We start from the raw sequence: 25,437 nt of genomic DNA on the forward strand, positions 1-25,437 counted from the left end.
ATGAAGTATGGTCTCTAGTTGAGAGACCCAAGGATCATCGCATCAATGTCATTGGGACCAAATGGGTATTCAAGAACAAGCAAGATGAGAATGGCATTGTTATACGAAACAAAGCAAGGTTAGTGGCGCAAGGGTTTGCCCAAATAGAAGGTATGGATTTTGAGGATACCTTTGCGCTGGTAGCCCGTCTTGAAGCTATTCGTCTTTTGCTTGCATTTGCATCTTTCCACAATTTCAAATTATATCAAATGGATGTGAAAAGTGCATTTTTGAATGGTCCCCTAAAAGAAACCGCATATGTGGCACAACCCCCGGAGTTTCAAGACCCATGCCGACCCAACCACGTGTATTTACTCCATAAGGCACTCTACGGTCTCAAGCAAGCTCCACGTGCTTGGTATGAGTTCCTTAGGGATTTCTTACTACATGATGGGTTTTGCATGGGTACGGTCGATTCCACCCTTTTCACCAAGCGGGTTAAAGGGGGTGGCCTCTTTATATGTCAAATATATGTTGATGATATTATCTTTGGTGGAACTAACCCCAATCATAACAAAGCTTTTGAGCTATTGATGACTAGGAAATTTGAGATGTCCATGATGGGAGAGTTGAAGTTCTTTCTAGGCTTCCAAGTGAGGCAACTTGCAAAAGGCACCTTCATCTCTCAAGAAAAATATGTGAAGGACATGCTCAAGAAATTCAACATGACCAATGCGAGTCCAATGAAGACACCCATGCCCGTAAAGGGGCAACTTGGTTCATGTGACGGTGAGAAGGATGTGGACATAAAGGTATACCGCTCCATGATAGGATCCTTGCTCTACCTTTGTGCCTCTAGGCCGGATATCATGCTAAGTGTAGGGATGTGTGCTCGTTTTCAATCCGCTCCCAAGGAGAGCCATTTAGTGGCGGTCAAACGGATACTAAGATACCTTGTTCTCACTCCTACTCTCGGGCTATGGTATCCAAAGGGGTCAACCTTTGAACTCATTGGCTATTCGGATTCCGATTGGGCCGGTGATAAGGTTGATCGGAAGTCTACCTCCGGGGCTTGCCAATTTATTGGCCGGTCATTGGTGAGTTGGTCATCCAAGAAACAAAACTCCACCGCCCTATCCACCGCCGAAGCCGAATACATATCCGCGGCATCTTGTTGCACTCAATTGTTATGGATGAAGCAAACCTTGAAAGACTATGGTGTGTCTCTTGGTACGGTGCCTCTTCTTTGTGACAATGAAAGTGCAATAAAGATCGCCAACAACCCGGTTCAACATTGTCGCACCAAACATATTGACATTCGCCATCACTTCCTACGTGATCATGTTGCCAATAAGGATATTGATCTCACTCATGTGGGAACAACCTACCAATTGGCGGATATTTTCACTAAGCCTTTGGATGAAGCCCGCTTTGTTAACTTGAGAGGAGAACTTGGTATTCTTGATACTAAAAACTTGGATTGATTAACTTCTTGCACTATATTCTTGCATTTATCTTGCTATCTAGCTTAGAGGCATAGCACATATGGGGATAGTCATCTTACCATGTCTTGGTATGATGCATACCTATGTGTGCAACATAAATAGACCCAATGTCATTATATGGACCCAAGCATGTCTCTTCGAGGTCTCATGACATTTGCGCTTTCACATAGGGGGAGTAATCCCCCGCCCCTCATTGAGCCTTCATTACAAATTGATTTGACTATATAAGGCCAAATGATCTTATTGCAAAAATCATTCCAAAATGACTTATGATTCTTGATATACACTTCGAATCATGCCCATTGTTGCTATTCACATCTTGTTTGGATTTTCTCTCCAATGGGTATGCCTAGAGGACTTTGTGTTTTCCAACCCCATGTCTATGCTCATCTCATCATCATCTATCTATCTATATGTACATGTCATCATTTGAGCACTCACACACATTACACAAAGCATAGGGGCAAAAACGAGGCAAAATTAGGAAATTCTGGGCTGGCCGGTCCCTGGTCCGGTTGGACCGGGTCCCTGACCGGACGGTCCGGTTGACCGGTCGGAAACCGGAGTCTGGGCCGGGTCAGCCGGTCACCAGCCCGGTCTGACCGGACTCCCGACCGGCCGTGCGGGCTGTTATGTTTTGGAGAGGATACCCCTTGGGGATCTTCTTCCTCATTATCCCCCACCTCTGAAACCACCATGGCCGGCGCCCTCAACACCTCCATCAAGATCTAGGCACTTCCCACCACAAGAACTTCCCCAAACTCCACCACACCATAGATCGGGGCCCATGGAACATCTCCACCGAAGGATTTGGTCCCTCTCCAACTAGTTTGGGAATTTTTGGAGTTCTTGGTTTTCAAGCCCTCTCCTCGTGTTCTTCTTGCTCCCTTGACCAAGAAGGACAATGTCTTCGGGTAATGTACTCTCCTTTCCTCCCTATTCTCTAGTCCTCCTCACACATTGCAAGATCTTACCAAAAGTTGAGAAAACTTAGGGTTAGGGGTCTCACACCACAATGCACTTCTCCACTACATTGCTATAGTCTATATTCAAGTTTATGAGCTTTTGCATGGTTTTGTGGTAGAAAATCTGGGCACATCATCACAACTCGACATACCCGGTCACTCGCCCGGTCGACCGGCCGCTCAACCGACCGGCCCGGTTCATGGCCCGGTCAACCGGTCGGAAACCGGCCAGTCCGGTCTCGCTGTCCGGTTTGACCGGCCTCTCGCGCCGAGCTGCCCAGCTTTCGCACAATTTCATCACTACACTTGAATATATGCTATGCTCTCTTGGTTTCTCTCTTACTGATGACATGTACACTTACCCCACTGCTATCCTTGCTCTATTTTCTCATTCACAGGTAGTTGGAGTGGTGAGCCACCACGTGGCAGTGTTCCCAAGAGAGGAAGGACTGATCCTCCTCGTCGTTCTAGTAGCCGCGTTCCTCCTCAAGCTCAGCAGGATACTGACATTGGCAGCTCAGCTCGGGGTCGAACCAAGTCTGTTGCTACCAAGCACAAGGATAAGCAAGTTGTCCACGAGGATGATGAGGTAGTGCCAACCATGAATGTTGGGCTTGCAAACCGTCTTGAGTGGCAGGAATGGAGGACAGTGAATCCGTATCGCTTCAAGGAGCCAACTTACACTCGTTCGGACAAGGCCTTCTGGACCAACACACAAGCAGCCCTCTGGGAGGGTTTCTATGATTCTCATGAGTTCATGAAGCATGGTAATATTGTCTCACCCAAGGCCATCAATCCTGACGAGCTTGCACTGCATGAAGCCACAAAGTACCGTTTTGTGGTTCAAACCTTGAAGGGTCTGGGATTGTATGACCTCGTGTGCCTCAAGCCGGATGATACCCAAGATGATCCCATCTTTTGTCCTCTCCTTGTCCGCCGCTTCACCGCACCGTCTTCTTTCATGATGATGAGGACCGCACCCTCACCCGGATGACCGGCAAGACGAAGTACTCATGCTCCTACTCTCGGTTCCGTGCAGCCATGGGTTGTGGTGATGACAAGTAATCCCGGATACAGGATTCATTCACGGTCCAGAGCTTACAAAGGCTGACATCTCTTTCTCGCTATCCTGCGAACCCTACACCTGGACCTCCCACTATCTCTCGGGATGTACTACTCCTATCCGGTACTTGCCAAGCTGTTCCGTGAGAACCTCATCGGCAAGTCCGGCGACCACGGTGAAGTCCGGAACTATCACCTCAACTTGATGTACTATTGTCATCCTGACAGGGTAAGGAAGATTGATGGCTGTGATCTAATCTACTGTGAACTGAAGAGAGCCATTATGGACCGCATGACTCCTAACTACGCCCAGTATGTTCAGCGGCTCATCAACTACGTTGTTCCCGCTCCTCGGAACGTTCGTGGTGAAAGAGTCATCATGGACCTCTTCAGGTTTCCCATTCAGGAGGCCACTCGTCCAGACGTTCCCTCCATGATGCCCACCTCTGAGCGCCGCTCCAAGGCACACCATGATCATGATGCTAGCTCCAGTCACTCTCGGCGCTCCCAGCATGGGGCTGCTCGTTTCTTCACATGCATGTTCCAAATGTGCAAGAACAGTAATGATGTTGCACATCAGACTCTTTCTATGACTCAGGAGACACGGAGGCGCCAGAATGAATTCATGGCCTCAAGGAACCACCCTGTTCCTCCTCCTGGACCCGAGATGGAGCCTCGTGGTAGCTCCTCGCTGGGAGATGCCTCTTCTTACCGATGAGATGCTTCAGAACTTCGACTTCTCCGTGTACGCTCATGGTGCTCTTCCTACTAGGATGGCTCGTGCTCCCACTCCTACTGCTGATGATGCTGCTGAGGATGCTGATGATAATGCGGGTGATGATGATGATGCAGCTGATGATGATGCACGCGAGAGCTCCTCCTCGCTTGGGTTTGTTCACTACTGATGGGTGCGATAGCATCTCTCCTCTTTTCTTCGCCTTTTTGGTGTTCCGATGCCAAAGGGGGAGAAGAGAGTAGAGTCTAGGACCACGGGGTTCTTTGAGTGCCACAAGCCATGGGAGTTGCCTTATTTGGATTTTATATGGCTTGTGCTTGTTTACTTTGAGTTTTTCAAGAACTATTTGCTATTTCCAATAATTCATGTATGGATGTGTATGGACGACTATTATGTGTGCTACTCTATGTTAGGATGTTTATGTGTGTTATGCTTATATATCTTGATATGCACATCTCCATACCATGCTTGTTTCCTAAAGATATTGGGGGAGCTTCTCATGTTTCACAAGTGGTGCACTTTGCATTCAAACGCAAATTCTCCAAGTGCACACACTATGGGGGAGCTTTCGTAATATCTTATATGGAATCAAGGTTTAGAGCTTATCATAATATCTATTTGTGACTCTAGCTCGGTTTGTCATCGTATACCAAAAGGGGGAGATTGTAAGGGTATTTTACCCTTATCCATTATTTTGGTAACAATGACACCGTGCTAGTGTATTTGGACTAATACATGACTACTAGATGATTCCCGTGTATTAGCCAAAGAGGTATAAAGGTGTATCAATGGAACAAGAAGGCTAAAGGTGACCCCCCATTTCAACAACAATCAAAAAGGGGTTACAGGAGAAATCCGGTCACCTGCCCGGTCCAACCGGGCCAGCAACCGGCCAGTCCGGCGTACTGGCCGGTCGACCGGTCGGAAACCGGGCTCCAAAGGAGGACCAGCAGGTCCGGTCTGTGGCCCGGTCGACCGGGCTCTCGACCGGCGGGTCCGGCGCTCCGTCCGGTCGACCGCTCGGAAACCGGGCAGCAACCGGGCACCAACCGGAGAAGCTCCAGGACGACGCAAAGGTGCTCCGGTCACCAGTCCGGTCTGACCGGCCTCACGACCGGGCTGTCCGGTCTGTGGTCCGGTCTGACCGGGTTTGTCGGGAAGAATGCCGAGGTGGCAAGTGGCAACGGCCAGATTTTGAAGAACACTATAAATACCCCTTCTTCTACCTTGGAAGGGTTAGGCAACATACTATAAACTGTTCTTGAGCTCTCTCTCTCCTACTCCATTGCTAGAAACACCAAAAGCCTCAGATCTCCCTCCTCCTCCACCCAAACTCAAATCCCTCCGGGGAATCACTAGAGGAGGACCCGATCTACCGTTCTACCAAGCCAAATCTCATTCCCCTTTGTATTCATTGAGAAGCTTGCTTCCTAGGGTTCCTTGGAAATCCTAGGTGGGCAAGAGGAGTCCGGAAGCATCCAGGCTGTGGATTTGCTCCGGGCAAGATTGTGAAGGTTTGGAGGCTACCTCAAAGTCTACCACAAGTGAGTGAGCTATTCCTTCGTGGGATAGGCTCCGGAGAATAGGGTGAGCCTTCGTGGCGCGGGGAATCCTTCGTGGGACCTCCACTCCTCCAAACGTGACGTACCTTGTTGCAAAGCAAGGGAACACGGGAATACATCCTCGTCTCCGCGTGCTATCGGTTATCTCTAACCGAACTCCTTACTTGTGATTTAACTCGCCCGTGAGAGCCTTCGTGCTTGAGTTAGTTGTATCCTCATATAGGTTGCTTCACCTAGTTTGCATTAGGCTCATCTTTATATTCCGCAAAGCCTAATATTGCAAAGAAAGAATTAAAATTTGTAGAAACCTATTCACCCCCCCCCTCTAGGTTTACCATCTCTATACTTTCAGTAAGGGTGACCAAACAGCTCATCCAAGACAAGGAAGCCCTTGTTGCCCATTCTCAAGACGAAGCAAGAGGTCTCACAGCCGATCTGAAGACCGATCTGGCTGAAATCCGTACCCTGAGCAATCAGCTGGTGACGGGTAAGGACGAGGATGACCAGGCTGAGATTGCTGAGGCAGATCGCATCCGTGTTGACGCCATTCTCGCCCTCGGCGTGTTTCTTCAGTAGGGCCTTCAGAGACAGATGATGTTTCGCTGGACTGGGTCTTTCTGTACTTGCTACATTTGTACTTGCTATTTTTTTTTACTAGCCGATTTTCCATCGGCTCCTGACATTTTCTTACCCATGCGTTAGCCCCCGAGCCGAATCTGTCAGGTGACTGCAGATATCGGCTTTGTATTATGCCAAGGGACTGTACTCGTACGCCGGCTCCGTTGGGATTCGTGTAGCCGACGTGGCCGTTGTTCGTTAGATCACCGTTGAACCCAAGCAGACCGTGTGGTGAGAATAATCTTGGCCGACTCGCTAGATCGAAGCGCTCCATGAAGGTTTCGTAATATCCCTCGTGTAATCCTGGAGCACTAGGCTCCGTCGGGAGGACGAGCATCGTGTTCGTACCAGCCGATGTCTCGTCATCGGCTTTCCTTTACTCGGTGTCCCACCGGGCGTGCCAGAATGTGTTGACGTCAGAAACCCCCTGGCGGGCAGAGACGGGCAACACGGTAGAGCCGGGAACAACTAGGGCTGCGGCTGGCCCCAGTCCCTCAGAGCGACGGCCCGCAAAGCCTCCCTGGTCGCACGCGCCGATGCCAACCGCAAGGGCGTGCCACCTAACCTATACCCGGTCGGGAAGGTGTGGATGATGCCTCGCTTAGTTTCCTGCAGGGCACACACGTAAACGTTAAATACGAGCCTCGATCGGCTCTCGAGGTTATCCTGTGAATCGGCTCAAAGAGCCGATCCACCCATGATTCGGACGAGGTGTCCGAATATATGGTGGTCCTGCTTGATCAAGGTAAAGCTAATGAGATCTACGACGATTTAGGGTTTTCACCGCATAATCGGATCATCCTACTCACGATTGGGCCTCGCGCTCGCGCACGGTGACCGTAAGCCGATCCTAGACAGGGCCTAAAAACCAACACGAGGTTGATCCCCGGAACATCCTTTCTAGGGCTAGCAAACGCCACCCTACACGCCGCTGGATCCTCCAACCCTTTGTAAGGCCTAACTATTGCGGATGTTAAACTAATCCTTGATGAAACAAGGAGCAACCGTAACGGATCAGATCTACTAAACTATGATCAAGCGGGGTGCCGCCCCTACACCTAAGATAGGTGTAAGGGCGGCTAGACATGCAAGGGTTGCACTACGAAAGCATGTAATATGAAGAACAATGCTAACCCTAACATGTCTAAGATAACTACGTTGCTCGCCATCAAAAAGGCTTCAGTACGAGCAACGCATGAACAACGTGGGCAGGCTTGTGCTGCCTAGATCGCAAGATGCGATCTAGGCAGCATGGTGCTTACCGGTAGAAACCCTCGAGACGAAGGAGTTGGCGATGCGCCGAGATTTGTTTGTGGTTGAACGTTGGTTGTTGTTTATTCCATAAACCCTAGATACATATTTATAGTCCAGCGGACTTTCTAATGTGGGCGTAATCCCACCGTGTACGAGACAAACTCTAACTCTTAATCTAGATGCGATCTAATATATTACAGATACACAGGCAATTAAGCCCAACTTGGTATAAAAGGCCGATTCACGTATTTCTTCTATATATATATTCTTCGAGTCCATCTTGATCGCGGCCCACCTCTGACTTGGTCAAATTCTGGCGATAACAGCCGGCCTCCGTAGCCAACCACATGAAGGCTTCCTGGCGGGTGTTGTCGATGGTGTCCTTAACAGTTCGGCCAGGCGCAGACCGGAAACCGCCTCCGCTATTCTCCGGTGAAGCGGTTTAGCGCCGCTACTCGCTCCTCGTGATACACTTTCGTCGGTCTAGGGCACCGACGACGACACGAGTGGATCCGTTTGGGATAGGGGTGGATTGGTAATGGTGGCCGGGGTTGTGGACTTCGGGGCAAGGGAGAACTATGTCATGTCCATTATGACACATTTCCAGCTGAAACTTGGTCTGGCGGACACCGGTTGGAATGTTTCACCGCGCGTTGTACCGTGCCCCTTTGTCCGCACCAACAGAAATTGATTTACACGCAGACGAAATAGATGACCGCATTGGAGTTGCCCTTGCACTCTGTATTACAGTTTATTTTCCTAGCTAATTTTGTGCTCTATAAAAAAAAGTACCCGCGTGCGTTTTATACCGGTTGGCAAGGACGTGCCAGACGTACTATTGCATTTTTAGCACGAAAAAAGTGTCCAAAAATGATCGGTTGCATATATAGTACAGCAGTACTGGATGGAATTCCGATCCATGCAGCATGCCAGGCCAGGCCAGGCCGGTGAAGCATCATTGCCAACCCAAGGAACGAACAGGATCTCGTCATCATCGTGATCATGCATGTTGATCCCGCGGCAGGCAGGCAGCCAGGGGCAGCTAGCGAGCAAGCAGAGCAGAGCAGCGGCGGCAGAGGCTTTAATTTGTTCCCTCCGCCCTCATCCCGTGCAAGTACTCATACACCCTCCTCCCACAACACATGTGCGTTGAACGCCACACAGGCAATGTGCCTGGGATCGATCCATCTATCTGCCTGGTACGTACGTAGGGCCAACGTTGATTCCTTATGATCGAGCCTGCCGGTGGTGATATAATATGCGAGAAAATACTTACACGATCAGAGCATCTCCTAGCAAAATGATTCAGGATTCGTAAAAACTCCTGTTGCTTCCAACAACACGGCTAAAAAAGAAGGTGCTCGAACTGTCTTCCGTAAAGGCTCCCAATTCCTAAGTCATTCTGAGAGGGGGAGAAAAAGCACCAGTAGCTCCTCATATATACTTATCCGTATTGTCCCTCCCAAAAGCGAAAAATCCTGAACACCAACCACCCCACGCAGAAGATTTCCCCTCATCCCCAAGGGGGTCTTGCTGGGCCTTCTCCACCGCCGCTATCAGAACGACACCACACGCCACTCCAATACCTGGCAACGCCTCGACACGCACCCCACCGCCAGCGGTGGCCAACCGCTCCCCTTCTCCGACGCGTGATGCCAACAACGTTTGGCTGCAAAGGTAAGAAAAAACCCTTTCACGATTTTTTGTCGGGTTCAATAAAGCTTTAGTCTTGATATGTAATGCGATTAGATAGATACATGAGATTGAAATGAATATAAAAATATTTGTAGTATGGATAATGGAAGGCAACTATGGGTTCAAATGGGGATGGTTTTGTTGATGGCAATGTCGACATCGATGATGTGCTCCTCGGTGAACATGGGGGAGTGCTTCAACAACTCTGAACATGGTACCGGTCAAGACATTGTGTTTGGAGAGAGGTGATGATAGATACAACATACTTTGCTCGATCGTGGAGCCGCAAAAAGGAAAGAGGAGGGATACAAATTAAGCAAATGGAGGAAGACAAATTATTGTGTTTGGTATTTTGATCTGTGTGCCTGTGACGGCGGAGAGGAAAACAATGGTGGCCCGTTGGCATGCTCGTCCTCTACATGTTTGTACTAATCTATCGTTTTGTATGAACTATGATGCACTACTTTGTTTGCCTATGCTTTTGGTTTAATTTTTTTTATTATATTCATGATAATTTTATTTGAAAAATATATGCACTTTTGGGTTGGCAAGTAGGAAGAAGAGCACCAAATTAATTTAAGGAGTTCATTTTTTCGAATCTGCCATTGCCATAGTTTTCTAAAATCACAAAACCCTCTCTTTATCTCCCTCATCAGTTATCTCCCCAAAACTCAGAGTCTTTGGGACTCTGTTGAAGAGCATGCTCTAAGGGGACTGAAGATAGGAGGAGATTAAACTGCGCAAAGAATGTTAAATTAGTAATTCATCATGCATAAATATCCACCTTTGTTGACAGCGTATAAGATTGGGCTAAGCCCACATTAATCCTGATTTCATCGTTATGTCATTCGTGAGAGGAGCTTAAAACCGCTGGGTTGTTACTCGTAGGCATATACCATATGCATGTTTTTTTCTTGGTTGCGAACGGCCATTTTGATCTGCAACATTCCCAGATTGATCTTCCAGTAAAGAAAACTGCGTACCTGCACATCACACCGACCTGAATCGAACCACCCAGCAGTAGCAAATTCCCGTAGCTACTATAGTTTGAACATATCACATTCAAGAATTTCCACTCAACAACCGTCCAGGCATCAGGGACAGAGCCAGGAATGAAGTATAAGGGGAGCAACCTTAGTATGAGGGGGGCAGAACTAGCTAAAATCATAGAAATAAGGAGCTGCCATGGCTTGTGTTCAAAGGAAAATCATGAGTATAGGGGGGGCTACGCCCCCCCCCCCCCCTCGTCCCTCTTGTCTCTTTCCCTGCCGCCAGGGCCAGCACCAGCGCCCACGCCGCGACGAAGGCCAGGGCCAGGCCCAGCACCAGCGCCCACGCCGCAACGATGGCGAGGGCCAGCACGGCGACGACCGCCAGGTCTAGGGCCAGCGCCCACGCGCCGGTGATGTCGGGGGCCAGAACGACCGCCCACACACCGACGAGGACCAGGACCAGGGCCTGTGCCCACACGACGACAAAGTACTCGTCGTCTCTGTGCTGGGAGGAAAGGCGCCTGCGTGCAGGCTAACCCCCACATGCCAGCTGCTTGCTGGATCAAGCATGCTAGTGGGTGGCTCATCGCGTTCGCCGGCGCGGCGCTTGATGTTAGTTACATCATGGTCTCGAACCCGCAAGGCGCGTTCCTGGTGGACGGCCCAAACCCGCACGTTGCAGGCGAACCCATCATGCATTCCAAGTACCCGAACAGTTATGCCAATCTCATGCTGGCTAGCAGCATGGCCTTCATCAGGGACGGAGCTAGGAATGAAGTATAAGGGGGGTGATCTTAGTATAAGAAGGGCATACGAACTAGCTAAAATCACACAAATAAGGAGCTGCCATGGTTTGTGCGCCCCCCTTGTCTCCGTCCCTGCCAGGCATCCACCAAATCCAATGTCTATGCCTCGCTGAGCATTTATCAACAAATCATAAAACCAGGCGAACAATTACTCGAACCAAACACGCGTTCACATGCGAGGGTAGCGCACACCATGCATTGAGGTCCAAGGCCAAAAGTTTTCACGGCCAAAAGCTTTTGAAGTTGGTGCTACTGAAAAGGGTTATTTTTTAAAATAGTTTTATTGGAGGTTTATGTTTTTACTTAAGTTTGGGAAAATGATTATTTTTGTCGTTTTCACCCATGATAAGTTGTGATGTGGTGCCTTTTGCAGTTTCGGTTTTGGCTACGTAGTGCGTCCCTAATTGGTTGAGATAAATTGTTCTTCGTTTTGGGTAGGGTTTCTAGGTTGGGGTTTTGAGAGGTTTAATTTTGGGTTTGCCAAGTTTAGTTGAGAGGTTTCGTGAGGACATGTTCAGATTCCTCGCGTTTTTTGGTCATGAGCTCGCCCACGTTTTGGGCCTCAGAAGAATTCAGCTATTTCCTAGATTTATTTTTAAGTTTGAACTATAAATTCAAGGTTTGTTTTTTCCCTGTAAGGTTCCGGTTTCAACGAAGCCTCCAACAATTATGTTACAGTTTTCCTATGTCTCAGTCAATTGAGATTTTTTTAAGTTTAAATCACTTACAACAAAGTGATTTTGAGTTGCACTTTTCTATTAAATTAAAAAAATGCAATTGCACTTTTCTATCAGAAATGTGTAACTGGAAAAAAAATCACTTATATTACCTTGTTGTACGTACAGATCTATCACGGTTGAGAATGGACATGAAGTGAATAAATTTAAGACATGGATGATGCATGCACAAGTTGATTGTCATCATGGACTCACTCTCCTTGGTCACTCTCGGTTTTTTACTTTCTTCCTTTGGCAAGACGAGAGTATGTAAAATCATGCATCCATGTGGCTAGCTGTTTCAACCGGCCGATCGAAACGGACGTGTTATTGTGTTAAAGCAAGCTAGTACTGCCGTATTCTCAAAAAAAAAAAAAAAAAAAAAAAAGCTAGTACTGCCGAAACATGATCGGTCGCTAAGTTACAGGAGTAGTCGAATTCCCTTCGTCCATGCATGCATTCACCAGGCCGGTCATGATGGTCTCGTCCGTGCAGTGCCAATTGCCAACCCACCAAGGCGACATGCAGTCGTTACGGTTGTGATCATGTTGATCCGCACGGTTTCCGACAATGATCTGCTAGTACCTACTAGCGCTGACCCCACCCGAAACACCCGTTCCCAATCGGCCAATGCCCACAGCCACGCGGGCTAGTCCATGCGTCCCTGGAAACGCCCTGATTGTCTTTTACCAGGACACTGCAGTGCGGACCTCACCTACCAGTGTGAGTGGGCGAACGTCTCGTACAATATCACCATGGGTACTGTAGACTGTAGTGGCCTCTCCCAGCGTGAAGGATGGGCCTCATTGGCGAATGTCGACATTTTTTACGGGACGGAGTGGGTATAGGAAGAGATCAAATCGTTGTGAAGAATGTGTGAGTTAGTCCATCATACTACATAAAATGATAAGGCATCAATTTTTTTTTACAATACAAAAATAAGCATATAGAAAATGGCAGGGCCGGTCCAAACATATTTAGGGCCCTGGGGCGGGACAATAAAAAAGGGCCCTTGAAGCTATAACATTGCTCGCTCATTCGCCACACCCTCTTCACTTCTCCTAATATGCTTAACACTATGAGATTCGGTGAAACGTGAAGAACTGACAAACCTATATAAAGCATAATTGGAAATATGGAGCGGTCAACGCCAGGGATCCATGCTAATTAACAACGAATAATATGAGGACCGATATTAGGGAAGGAAGGGAGACGTACCATCTCTGATGCGGTGATGCCTAAAATGACTAGAACTTTGAGAATGGGAAGAGAAATTATTGGGGAACAAAATATTGTCGTTTGTCTTCATTAATGGCAGCAATGAGCTCAAAATTGGGGCTGACAGCACTATTATCTAAACTTGGAGAAGTTTGGGTAGCTACGGAGAAGATGAGTTGACAACTTTGAGTACAGACTACAAACGAATCATGGGAGCTTATCAATCATATAGATTTTTAGTACTAGTACCGATCCCTCAGTGCTAGATACATACGTGGTGGTCACGGGCCATCTTTCTCTTCTTCTAATTTCACTTCTCTCTTATTTTTTAGACTTGTTATTGCAATATAGAAATATTCTCATAGTGAAGAACTACCTGGGCCGGGGCCCCTACCTCGCGAGGGCCCGGGGCGGTCGCCCCTTTGCCCCCCTTATGGGCCGGCCCTGGAAAATGGCCTGATCACCCATCAGCAATCCTGGTTTTACTGCTTGCTGCGTCATTCGCGTAGCATATAACGATCAGGCTGGTACGTCTCCCTTCCTTCCCTAATATCGGTCCTCATATTATTCGTTGCCCTTTTCTTCTACTGCCCTGGAAAACCTAGTAAGTTGCTCTTAAGCCGGCGCCCTCTATAAGGCCACACGTCTCCTCTATAAGTTGCTCTCCTGGCAAAATGAGTCACAAATCCTAAAAACTGCTTATGCTTCCAAAACGGCTAAATAAAATGGAGAGGGGAGAAAAAACACCACCAGCTCCTTCTTCGTATTTTTTTGAACAGAGATGGCCTCGAAAGGCCTCGAAGATTCATTACTAGCGATGTGTACAGAAATTACATCGTTGCCCTTTTCTTCTACTGCCCTGGAAAACCTAGTATTTGAAGTACATGCCACGAAATTTTCAAAAAGGACCATAGCAACAAAATGAGAAAAGAAATCCAGTGCTTGGGCACCAACTCCACCACACGCCGGCGACCTCCAAGTGCAAAGCACTGACATCAGAGAGGGATTAGCTCGATGTGCTCTCCATTCCGACGAGAACTCAACCGCGCCGGACATCTCAACTTCTTTGGGGACGAACCACTTGGAAAAGAAGCCATGGCGAGTTCCAGCGCGAAGTTGAAGAGAGCCTCCAGAGGAGGTTGAACTCCTGGACGAGGGCCACCTGTCGACCATGGAATTTGGGGGCGAGGCAGCAAAGCCGACTTTGGTCCCCCAATGAAGAACTCACCAGAGAGATGCAGTGGTAGAAACCACAATCTTCGAACTCCACAGCTCTGCAGATCTGCAAAGAAGAACAGATCAAAGCGTTCCTCCGCGACCATCACCTCGATGGCGAAGCAGAGGAAGCGAATCGACCTCTTCTCCCGGATCTACAGAGCTCATATCGAGCTTTATTGTAGAGGATCTTGGCGCCGTCGTGTACTCCTCCGGCTCCTTCCACCGGAGCACCAGGAGCAAGCACAACACCTCAACCGCCACCATGAGGAGCTCGAACACCTCAGCTACCTGAATCCCCATGGCATGTCGCCAATGTCCACATGGGTAGATCCTAAACAACTAGTCCTAAAACTGTACAGTGGGGGCCGAGCCCCTCTCCCCCGTCGTCTCCGGCTGGTCGAGCTGCCAGAGAGGAGGGAGAGAGAGGCTTGAGAAGGCCGAGGAGCTCTCACAGACGGGGTGAGGAGAGAGAGAGAGAGGAGGGGGAATGAGAGCCCTCCCCTTCTTCGTACTGCTCCTCCCAAAAGCCAAAATTCTCGAACTCGGAAATCCCAACCACCATAGAAATGTTTCCCCCCACATCGATGAAGGGGATCCCGCTAGCCCTTCCTTGCCGCTGCCTCCATGAGAAGCCTCGACGATAGATCACCTGTCCACTTCGCCTCTCACGCCGACATTGCACCACCTCCAGCTGCCGGAATGACACTCGACACTAAATGCCAGAAAGGTAAGAACAACCCCTTTTCACTATTTTCTTGTGTGTTCAATATACATCTTTATTTTTGGTAGGTTATGTGATTAGATAGATACTACTATATGAGACTGAAATGGTTATCAAGAATTCTGTAGTATGCATGGATAATGAAAGTTTTTTTTGAGGCAACAATAGGTTAAAATGGGATTGGTTTTGTTGATGGCGATGATGGGCTGAAGATGGGGAGTTTTCCGTGGAGCCTGTGGTGGCGGATAGGAAAACAATGGCGTCCCGTTGGCATGATCCTCTTCTTTGCGTTTGAATGAACAATGATTCATGCATGCATGGTCTCCTCCGTGAGAGAAAGTGACAACTGCCAAGTGCACCAGCGTGACATGCTTTCGCCATATGGTCATGAATCATGTTGATCCGCACGGTCTCCAACAACGATCTGCTCCAAGCTAGCTATCCGCTTCCCACAGCCACGCCGGTTCGTACACGGATGGGCTTCAGCGACTGCGGCTGCGAATCCTACGTACGTACCGCGGCAGGCAGGCAACGGCAGCTAGCGAGCAGAGCAGAGACTGTCACCTCCGCCCTCATCCCGTGCTACTCACCGTGCGTAGAACGAAAAGCTAGGCATGGCGGTCGCGCGCGTCGGATCGATCCATGATCCATTTATCTTTCTACCTTTGATCACGGCTGAGCCGACCGTTGGTCATATACTTCCATGTTAAAAAATAGGACGTGGCAAGGGCCGACCTAGTGAACCATGGCACCACCTGAAAGATGCACATCGCAAGTGTCATAAACAGTTATATACATGATGCGTATACTATGAGCATTTAATTTGGCACCCCGTATGGTATAGCTCTGACGCATCCGTCACTGTTATACGGGATCATCTGCTAGAGATGTACGTCCTAATATAACGTAACATGAGGGGCGATTAGATTCCAAGTAGAATGCGTAAATTAGTTCGGTATACTACTACATAAAATGATAAAGCAGGAACACTTTTTTTTTAAAAAAAGAAGCGTGTAAAATTGGCCTGATCACACATCAATGAGGTTTGTTTTACCGCCACGTCATTCGTAGCGGGGCACAATACGATGAGGGGGTGGTACTCGTAGGCATGCATCTAGCGTATGCATGTTTTGTGTTGGTTTAGAACTGGCGACCACACTATGTAAGAAACGAGAGTAGCTAGATAGTTGACTTTGTAACATGCGTAGCTAGTTGAATCATCCAGGGAAGGAAAGCGCGTGCGTGCACCGACCTGCACGGAACCGAACCAAACCCAGCATGCAGTAGCAAGTCCGTACGTGGCGAGTTGGAACGGGGAGATCCGTTCCGGGCGCAAGTTGCAGCCAAGTCCCATCCACCAAATCCAACGTGTGCGTATGCCCTGCCCGGCCGAGCATTTATGGATGGAGGAATCATCAAATCAGGCGAACAATAATGGGAAGCAAGCACGTACTACTCGTTCACGTGCGTGCGTGGCTACTCCACCATTCCATTCCATTCCATTCCGTCCTGGATTGACTCCGGTCCGGTCCGGTCTCGCCTCCGTCCCGACCGGCCAACTGCCTCGCCTCCTCGCGTGGCCCGAGGAAGATACGCTCATGCGCGTGAGGTGTGGTCCCCACCCGACTGTACTCGATCGTCCCCCACGCACAGGACTACAGGAGTAGCACGGGACACGCCCTCCCCCACCAAACCCTAGTACAGCCACACGGTGACATGCGGGCCACGCCAGCCCAGACCCCACATGGCAGCGAGCGAAAGAGTGTCTCCCCCGAGTAGCGAGGAGCGAGGAGAGAGGGAGCGCCCGTCCGTCTCCGTCTTCTCCGACGACGATCGTCCCCACACCTGCGGGCCTGGCTCGCTGCAGCAGCAGCGGTTTCAGCCGCGGCAGAGGCTGTCCCCTGGCCGCTGACACATGGCAGGCCGCCGCGCGCAGCCGGGTGGCGACAAGACCAACCCAAAGCGAACCAGAATCAGCCTGGCCCCACCTACCACCCATCTCTCCCCACACTACCCCTCTCTCTCCCGGAGGACGTCGCGATCGCAGCCCCGGCTTCCGGGCAGCTTCCAGGGGCCTCGGATCGGACGGGGCCGGCCCGCCACGCGTCGCACGGGGTGGTTCCGACGCGGCGTTTCCGTTTCCGTGCTACGACGCGCGCCCTTGCCGTGCCCGCGCGCACCGGCCTCGACGCCGGGAACGGCAAAAAGGCCGAGCTTTTGTACAGCAGTGGGGGCCAGCGCCAACCAAAGCTGTGAACGGTGGGTCAGCAGTGGGTGGGAACACACAGAGAGAAAGAGAGAGAAGAGACAGGGAGAGACCACAGACAGGGAGAGAAAAGCTAGCGCAGGGCGCAGGCAGGATAAGAGCTGCCCTGCTCCTGCTCCTGCTTTTCCAGTTTTCAGTTTTGGCCGAGCCTCGCCTCGTCTCGCCGTGCGTGGTCGGTGCTGCTCGACCGCTCCAGACGCAGGGGAGGAGTGCTACATTACATAGAGAGCTCAAGCGAGCGAGCCAAGCCACAGGGGTAGCACTAGCAGAGCACTACTCTGGTAGCGAGCGAGGGAGAGCGACAAGGGAGAGAGAGGGAGGGAGGTTTCCCCGGAGGAGGCGCGCTCCGGTGCGAGGTTTCCGGGAGCGGAACCATGGGAGAGGTGAGCTCGCTTACGCCCTCCCTGCGCCATGAGCATTGCTGTGTTCGTCTCCTCTCCGCGCGTGCGTGCGTGTGCTTTGCTTTTTTGGGTGTTCGCTCGATTTCTCGCGGTGCCTGGGTGGGGAAGAATGGCTTCCGGGGTGTCGTTTCCGCCGCGGTTTGCCTAGTTTGCCTGCGCTTTTGGTTGGATTTTCCGACGACCTCGTCCTCGCGAGTGTGGCGTTTCATACGGTGAAGAGGCAGCCAGTCGCCCGCCGAAGCGAGAGGGAGGCGCGCGTTCCGTCTTGGTGATTTTGGCTAGGGATTCCGCGGTTGGGGTTTTAGATCATCTGCAGCTGGGGTTCTGATCAACCTAGATGATTTAGTTGGTGTTTAGTTGGGGGTTCGCGTGCGTGCAGGTTTCCTGCGGATTTTGGTCGGATTCATCGATCCATGCCTTTGGTCGCCTGCTCGCGTTCTGCGATTCGGCTTTGGTGGTCGATCGTTTCGTGCGATTTTACTACAGAGATTTTCCTCACTTTCTTCGGATGGATCATCAAGCGCGCGCACTAGTTACCATTCTCACAAGCCTTTTGCTGGTTTCGCTGGAGTTTGTTAGATTTCATCTGTTAGTGGTTCCGTTCCTTTTGATCTATCCTACCAACGCTCAAGTTTCTCACCGATTCGTCCCAAAGCGCGGCGGTTAATTTTGTTCCTCCTCCTTCCATCAATCACATGCGCACGCGCTGTTTGCCTAAACTGGGTGTTGCTTGCTTAGGTCTGTGGTTTTGGTCAACAGGGGTTTCTACACCGGATCAGCAAAACGCATGTTCACGAGCCCAACTTTGTTCCAACCCTTGGCTTTGCTTTTGGTTCGATTTGACGAGACGCCGGATTGCTTGCTTGCTTCTGCCGGCCGGCGCGCGGTGGGAGAGATTCCACGCTTCCGACCACAACCGGACGGGAGGACGCCTTTCGCATCCATCCCCGATCGCTTTTGGTTTGATTCGCGCGCACAGATCCTTTTCCTAGCTTCCTCTCCGGTCGCCGTGCTCCTCCTCCACACTCACTCTCTCTGCGGAGGCCGATCCTGCCTGCCCGTGATGCCCTCACGCGACGTTGCTCCTGTGAACCAACAGTGGAGTTAGACTGCACTCGCGCCTGTCCGAACCGCTTAATTCGTCGCCACCTGCTTGTTCCTACGTACGCGCCCTGCCTTTCTCCACGGAGAGTTTCCAGTTTCGTGTCACTGCGCTCCGACGCTGCGCACTGGCTCCGCTCATGCTTGCCTTGGCTGCATTGTCCATCTCCGTGTGCCTTCCTTGGTAGTGCTTTCTTACCGATCATGCTGCTCGATCTAGGCTCTTCCTTGCACGTTTGGTTGCCAGTTAATGCTAGAACCACATTTTGCAGCATTTAGTAGACTTTGCCCAATTTTGCTACGATGTCGTCTTGGCTTGCTGCGTTGTCCAAAATATGGAGCCCATTTTGTGTGTCTCTTCTTTTCTCGGCTGTGTTATCTTGTCATGTTGCCGTCGGTTCTGCCCAGTGCCAATGCTGCAACTAGATTTTGCAGCATCTAGATCACTTTGCTCGTTTTTGTAGTACTAGTTTTTCTTTTCTCGGCTGTGTTATCTTGCCATGTTTGAACCGGTGCGTCTGGTTGCCAATGCTACAACTAGATTTTGCAGCATTTAGACTTTGCTCGTTTTTTCTGTGGTACTAGCTTTTTTCGTTGTGAGAACCAAGTGATGGAGTTCCCTGGGTACTACTCCAGCATCGTATTGCAGCAAGTTTAGTCCACTCTGTTGAAACAAAATTTTGCCAATGCTAGAGCAGCATTTTGTAGAATTATGACTTGGCAACAGTATTGAAGCTATTTTCCTTATATCTTGAGGAAATATTGGTTGTCAAAAGAAGAAGTTCCTTTGGTTGTTTGGGTACTGTACTGCAGCTAATTTGCGACCTCTGTTGAGACAAGTTTTGCTGATTGAAATTTTAATTCCAATTTTTGCAATGTGCAGAGTTCAAGTGAGGAAGCCGGCGCGGGCGGGGCGGACAAGATGGGGCGAGACAACGGCATCTCCCGCGCCGTGGCAGACGACGACACCGCTCTGCTCCTCTCGGCGGTCGAGAGCTTCAGGAACGAGGCGCTGGGGAGGCTCCGCAAGGGCTCTGAAGCCTCGAGGATCCTTGACCAGGAGATGTCCACCAGGCTCCTCCACCTCGCCTGCAGGCACGACGCCGTGGAGTGCGTGAGGCTCCTCCTCGATGGAGGCCACGGGATCACCGCGGCCCCCGTCGACGCGAGGGACCAGCTGATGCGGACGCCACTGCACATCGCCGCCGAGACGCATTCGGCGAGGTGCATTCAGCTGCTCCTCTCCAGGAATGCCAGGACCGACTTGAGGGTGGTCGATGGCAGGCCCCTTATCGCGCTCGAGGTCGCCCTGATGAGCAGAAGGTGTGTCAATGGCATCAATTGCAACAACTATTTGCTAGTCATAGTGAATTTTGATTGAAACCATTCTCAAGTTGGCTTGAATTAACCTGTTCATGCAATGCTTTCTCTTCAGGGTGCAAGTTGATTGGTCACTGGACAACTCACTCGATGACCTCCTGGCTTCTCTGCAACAAAAGGTTCCCATCATTAGTAGACTCAACCACAGTTTCATTCATACCTTGTTGGCATTGGATGCATCACTCATGCAAAACTGTCAAATTTCTTGTTTGTGTAGGACCTAAAGGCAGTGAGGCTTCTGGCAGAGAAAACCAGAGAGGTTGGGGAGGTAGCTTACAGATACGCCATGGAGGGGCGTGTCGCTGCACTGGCCATGCTGCTTCTGGTAGCTGAAAACAAGATATCGGCCACGGTGAGCGTGGTGATAGAAGGAGTCAGGACAAAGAGGTCAATTTACAACTCTGTCGTGGACGAGGTTCTGTCAATTGGAGATGCTTCAGCTAGAGATGGTAATGAAAGGAGGAAAGCATTACTCTGTGAGATTCAGCTACTTAACCAATTCGGGGCCTCGTCATGGAGGGACCTAAACATTGACAGGAGAACCTTGCCCCCTCTACTTAGGGCTGCCAAGGTACTGATGATCATGTTAGTTAACAATTTTATGCCACATATATTTTCGAACTCTGCAACACATGATAGCATTACATGAAATGAGTTTCTATGACACCTGTGTTTGAGTATTCAGTACCTGTAGTTCGAGGTCTATGCCTATGTATTCCTTTTAAACCAACACCTGTGTTTGCATTGGACATGAAATGAGTTACTATGGCTGCCATGGAGTTTTGGTATACAGTGTCTAATTTCAGGTCTACACCTTACTTTGGGAAATACACGGAATAAGTTATTACGAATATCATATACCTCTAAATACTCTTTGTAGATTAAGATCTACACCCTCTGCTTTTATTTTCAAAAAGCATGTCTGATGAAAGCTCACTTTAATCATGCTATGCCTAACAAGGTGTAGTTTGTAAAGGTGCAACTTATCTGTAGAAAAACTTACTACGAATCTTCTTTGTGTAGGTTGGAGATATGAGTGTCACAAAGATGCTTCTTATGGGGGATGTTGATGTCAATGAAACCGACCCGGAAGGAAACACAGCACTTCACTGGTGCATTAGTAGTAGCTCAAGCACACAGGAGCCAAGGTGCCTCTTTAAAGAAATTCTGCTCCATTAACAGATGAATTGTAAGATATCTGTTGATACTATTTCCAAATGATCCTTACTATTTTTCTGTCTTTGTCCAGGATTGTGTGGCTCCTGCTGAAGAGTGGTGCCAGAGTTTTCCAGGGTAACAAACTCGGTCTCACACCAGTGCACAGCGCTGCAGCAAAGGGAAATTACAAGGCTCTTCAGGTAGCCTTTTGTTACTTCCTTTCCTAGTACTTAATACTAGTGCACTACCACTGTGACTGATTGGTACTGTTGTTTCGTTGCTCTATAAGTCACTTCTGCTTCATGCACAAGATTGCGTTGATATACCTTCCAAGACCAAGGAAACCCCATTATTCCTTGCAGTGAAGAATGGTTCTTTGAGCTGTGTACAGCTTCTTCTGCGGTCTGGGGCTAACCCCAAAGCCCAGAACCTACGGTGAGTAATATTTCTTGAAGAATTCATGGATCCAATGACTTGATAGAATTTTTTACTGTAATGCGATTCTTTGTTGCTGAACAGAAAACAAAGACCAATAGACGTCGCAACATCCCAGGACATGCGTTTTGTTCTCAACTCTGCAAATGTGGCACCATGTAAGATAATTTTCTGTGATATTTAAGAACTTGACTGACTTTACAAAAGGACATGTTTTACAGAATTAAAGTGCTTGATTGCCCCTCATTTGTGACTTCAACCTAAGCACATGTCCTTGTATAAGATCACATTCTGTTCTGTTTGTTTGTTTATCTGTTTCAATACACTGGGGGAATTTGATTATTTAGATTAACATGAAGACTGTTAGATACCCTTGGTTTTACTCTAGAATAGTCAATAGTGGATATTCAGCAACGTGCATGTCTAACAGAAATATGTTATTTTCAGTGAACAATGGCTCACTGGAAAAGAACCGCGCGATGAAAAAGGAAAGGCGCAAAGAGCTACTGGATGATGATTTCAATTATTATGAAAATGATGATTCTTATGAAAGGTATTTCTTGTATATGTTACATGATTACATGAAATGTGCTTCTTATCTGAAGTTAAAATTACAATGTAACTTTGAATACCGTTGCAGCTATACCACTACAAAGGCATCTGGTCACCGGGACTTCCGGACCAGCAAAAGTAAGAGCCAGAGTGCTACAAAACAAGGTCCTAAGTTATCTCGGGTAATCTAGACATCCTCTATCTATAGTACCAAGCAACTATTTCTTCACATGGTCTGTTTCTTACAAGACAGTTTGTTTATAGCATAATGATCATTGGGAGAAGCATGACTACACTCGCAAAATCTTTGTTGGGGGCCTCCCACCTTCTGTAGATAATGGTATAGCCTCAGAAATCCTGAACAACTTATCTTCAACACAGTAAACATTGATATGCTTTTAACACTTCCTCTGGCTTTTTTTTTTCTGACAGCATACCTTAGCAAATTCTTCGCCGCTGAATTTGGACCTGTGGAGGAAGCAATCGTCATTTTGCTGAAGATGGATAACCAGATACAGTCCCGGGGCTTTGGCTTTGTAAAATTCCAGAGAGAGAAGGATATGATGAGAGCAAAGGAAGCTCATCATGTCTATATGCTTGGGAGGAGAGTGGAGATAAAGGATGCTGTTGCTAGACCATTCTTGCCTGAACTCCAAAGAGGGACTTCTTTAAGGCACAGTGTCCGTGAGTCCCCAAGAGGAACTTATAGTGAGATGGAGGATGAACTAGCAGATGAGCAATATTACATTGGTAAGCGGCGGCCACTGCCAGAGAAGTGCCTCCCATCTTGGTTCTTCATATTCAGGAAGTGGTTGCCAGGATTTCTTGTGGAAGCAGCCGAACGGTATGGAGAGAGGTACCCATTATGCTCTGTGAAGACTGATTTCAGATCAATTTGCAGAATGGAGCTTGATCATGCAGCACTTGGTTATCCTAAGCTAAGTGATTTCATGCGCTCCCTCCCTGGCATCTGCAGGATGCGTGTAGCCCCTGTAGGAAAAGGCCCTGCAACACACATGGTCCTTCTGCCACCGGTCTCACGACCAAAGTATGTACCCTTGCTAGAGCCGTACTCCTTTGATCATGACGAGCTCCCAGAATCAGTGTCAGATCATCAGTCTCCAAGATCACCACTTTCTCCCAATATCACTGATGACTCTCATAATACTGACGGCCAGCATGGTGATGTGTCCAGTGAGAGTAATGTTCAGAGCCAGCATGATGATGAGTACAGCAGAAGCAATGCTGAAAGCCCGCGGGATAGTGATTCCACCTCCAATGGTAGCTTACTTGATGAGATTACTGTCAGTACAACAAAGCTTAATTTGATCAACCTACCTACAAGAAAGCCTGATTTGATTGTTTGTGGACCTGTTCCTCAAAGAAATGAACAAGGACCATCAAGGAAGCATGATTTGGTTGAGTCTGGACGTCTTCCTGGAAAAGCTGAAACAGGGGCATCAAGGAAGCCTGATTTAGCTGAGTCTGCACCAATAAGGAAGCTTGATTTGGTTGAGCCTGGAACTCCTACGAAGCTTGATTTGGTTGAGCCTGTAGCGGCAAGGAAGCTTGACTTGGTTGAGTCCAGACCTAGGAATCCTGATTTGCTTGAGACTGGACTTGCAAGGAAGCTTGAGTTGATTGAATCCAGACCTACAACATGCTTTGTTGATCATCCAGTTGAAAGGGCAGCAGTAACTCCAAGCAGCCGCAAGACTGAAATGAAATTCTCATTCTTCCAATCCCAGTGGGACATGTACCTAGTAAGTGCACCCTTCTTGTGAGTTACATTGGTCGTCACCTTAGTTAAGCCTCTAGTATCATTTGTAACTAATACAGTTTTCCCACTGCAGACACCACATCCCAAGAGTGATTACTGCATCATATGTCGCTCCTGTGAAGCCGCGATGGAGCTTGTCCCATGCCTTCATAAGATATGTGTTGCCTGCATGATGAGGTGCAATGTCAGGGCATGCATGACCTGCGGCACTGCTGTAAGTGGAGTCAAGTCTTCCCCGACGCTGGACACAAAATGCCGACAGGTGATAACATGTATTCTCAAAACAGTAGAAATTTCCTCTCACACTGTTTTTCCACTACATCTGGATTCATTTTGCCTGATCAATTGCTGAACATGCAGGGAGTTACGGAGCACGCCTCAGATCAAAAGTGCCAGTTGATGGTTGTGTGCAGTGGAGCCGATGCAATTGTGAAATGCTCTCCCTGTATGCACACCATCGCTTGCCGAGGCTGCCTCCTTGCTTCAGTGACACTGCTCAAGAACTGCACAGTCTGCGACGGCATGATTGAGCACTTCAAGTTTGGTTGACAAGGCTTATCTCCTTAATACAGTCGTGATACCGAAGACTACTCTAATACATAGAATAAGGCAGGCAATCCCACAATCTGAAGGAGAGATCGATCCCGTCTCCTTCGATTTTCCGAGATTGTGGGATGATGGCCTAATATGGGCCATGTTTGGAGGAGTGCTCTTTTTCCGCTCCCTTCGGTTTTTTTGCTTAGAAATGCCTTGTCATAGATGCTTGATAGTCATGATTATGTAAGCTTTGTGATGGGGGGTGTGTCCTCTTCGATTTTGGCAAGCTTACAGGATCATGACTATGTCCAAGCCCCCAGTATTATCTGTTATCGCACTATTTCTTTGAACCTATGCAAGTACTATCAGATTAAGATGGATCAATTTCAGTTTTATATGTGGTGAGCTGTGCTGGAGGTTATGGTTTTCTTTTAGATTTGCAGTTGAATGGTATACTTGTTGCTTGCTTCTCTTTTTTAGAGGCCGGTTCAATTCAACTGAAGTTATCTGCCACTGGAGGATTTGGTATATGCTGCATTCGTGCATTTCCAGAGTGTACTTAGCAAGCAGCAATTTCCTGTACTAAAACTTATCTTTGCTTGGCAGTCTTATTTATAGTAGAGCAATCTTTGTGAACATGTGGGAACTTATACTGTGAAGTGGGAAGATAATTTGATCTGCAATGTATTCTTTCATACTAGCTTCTGTCTCTTTTCAGAAGTAGCCAAGTAGGTCATCGGTTACAGATCAGCCAGTTGGAAGTTGTTTGAATTGATCTAG

General features: G+C 48.7%; 1 protein-coding gene across 1 annotated transcript; it reads left to right on the forward strand.

Annotated features, from left to right (window-relative positions):
• The first annotated feature begins 17,687 nt into the window (after positions 1-17,687).
• Positions 17,688-24,669, forward strand: LOC124651464. Its single transcript, XM_047190556.1, has 15 exons — positions 17,688-17,696; positions 19,699-20,138; positions 20,251-20,314; positions 20,413-20,766; positions 21,219-21,343; positions 21,445-21,553; positions 21,643-21,788; positions 21,873-21,946; positions 22,236-22,341; positions 22,429-22,522; positions 22,605-22,680; positions 22,773-23,758; positions 23,810-24,103; positions 24,194-24,382; positions 24,481-24,669. Exons 1-15 carry the CDS (start codon positions 17,688-17,690, stop codon positions 24,667-24,669), a joined length of 3,255 nt encoding a protein of 1,084 aa, XP_047046512.1.
• The last annotated feature ends 768 nt before the right edge of the window (positions 24,670-25,437 follow it).

The sequence above is a fragment of the Lolium rigidum genome, chromosome 5 (assembly GCF_022539505.1).
Source record: "Lolium rigidum isolate FL_2022 chromosome 5, APGP_CSIRO_Lrig_0.1, whole genome shotgun sequence".
Classification (NCBI taxonomy): domain Eukaryota; kingdom Viridiplantae; phylum Streptophyta; class Magnoliopsida; order Poales; family Poaceae; genus Lolium; species Lolium rigidum.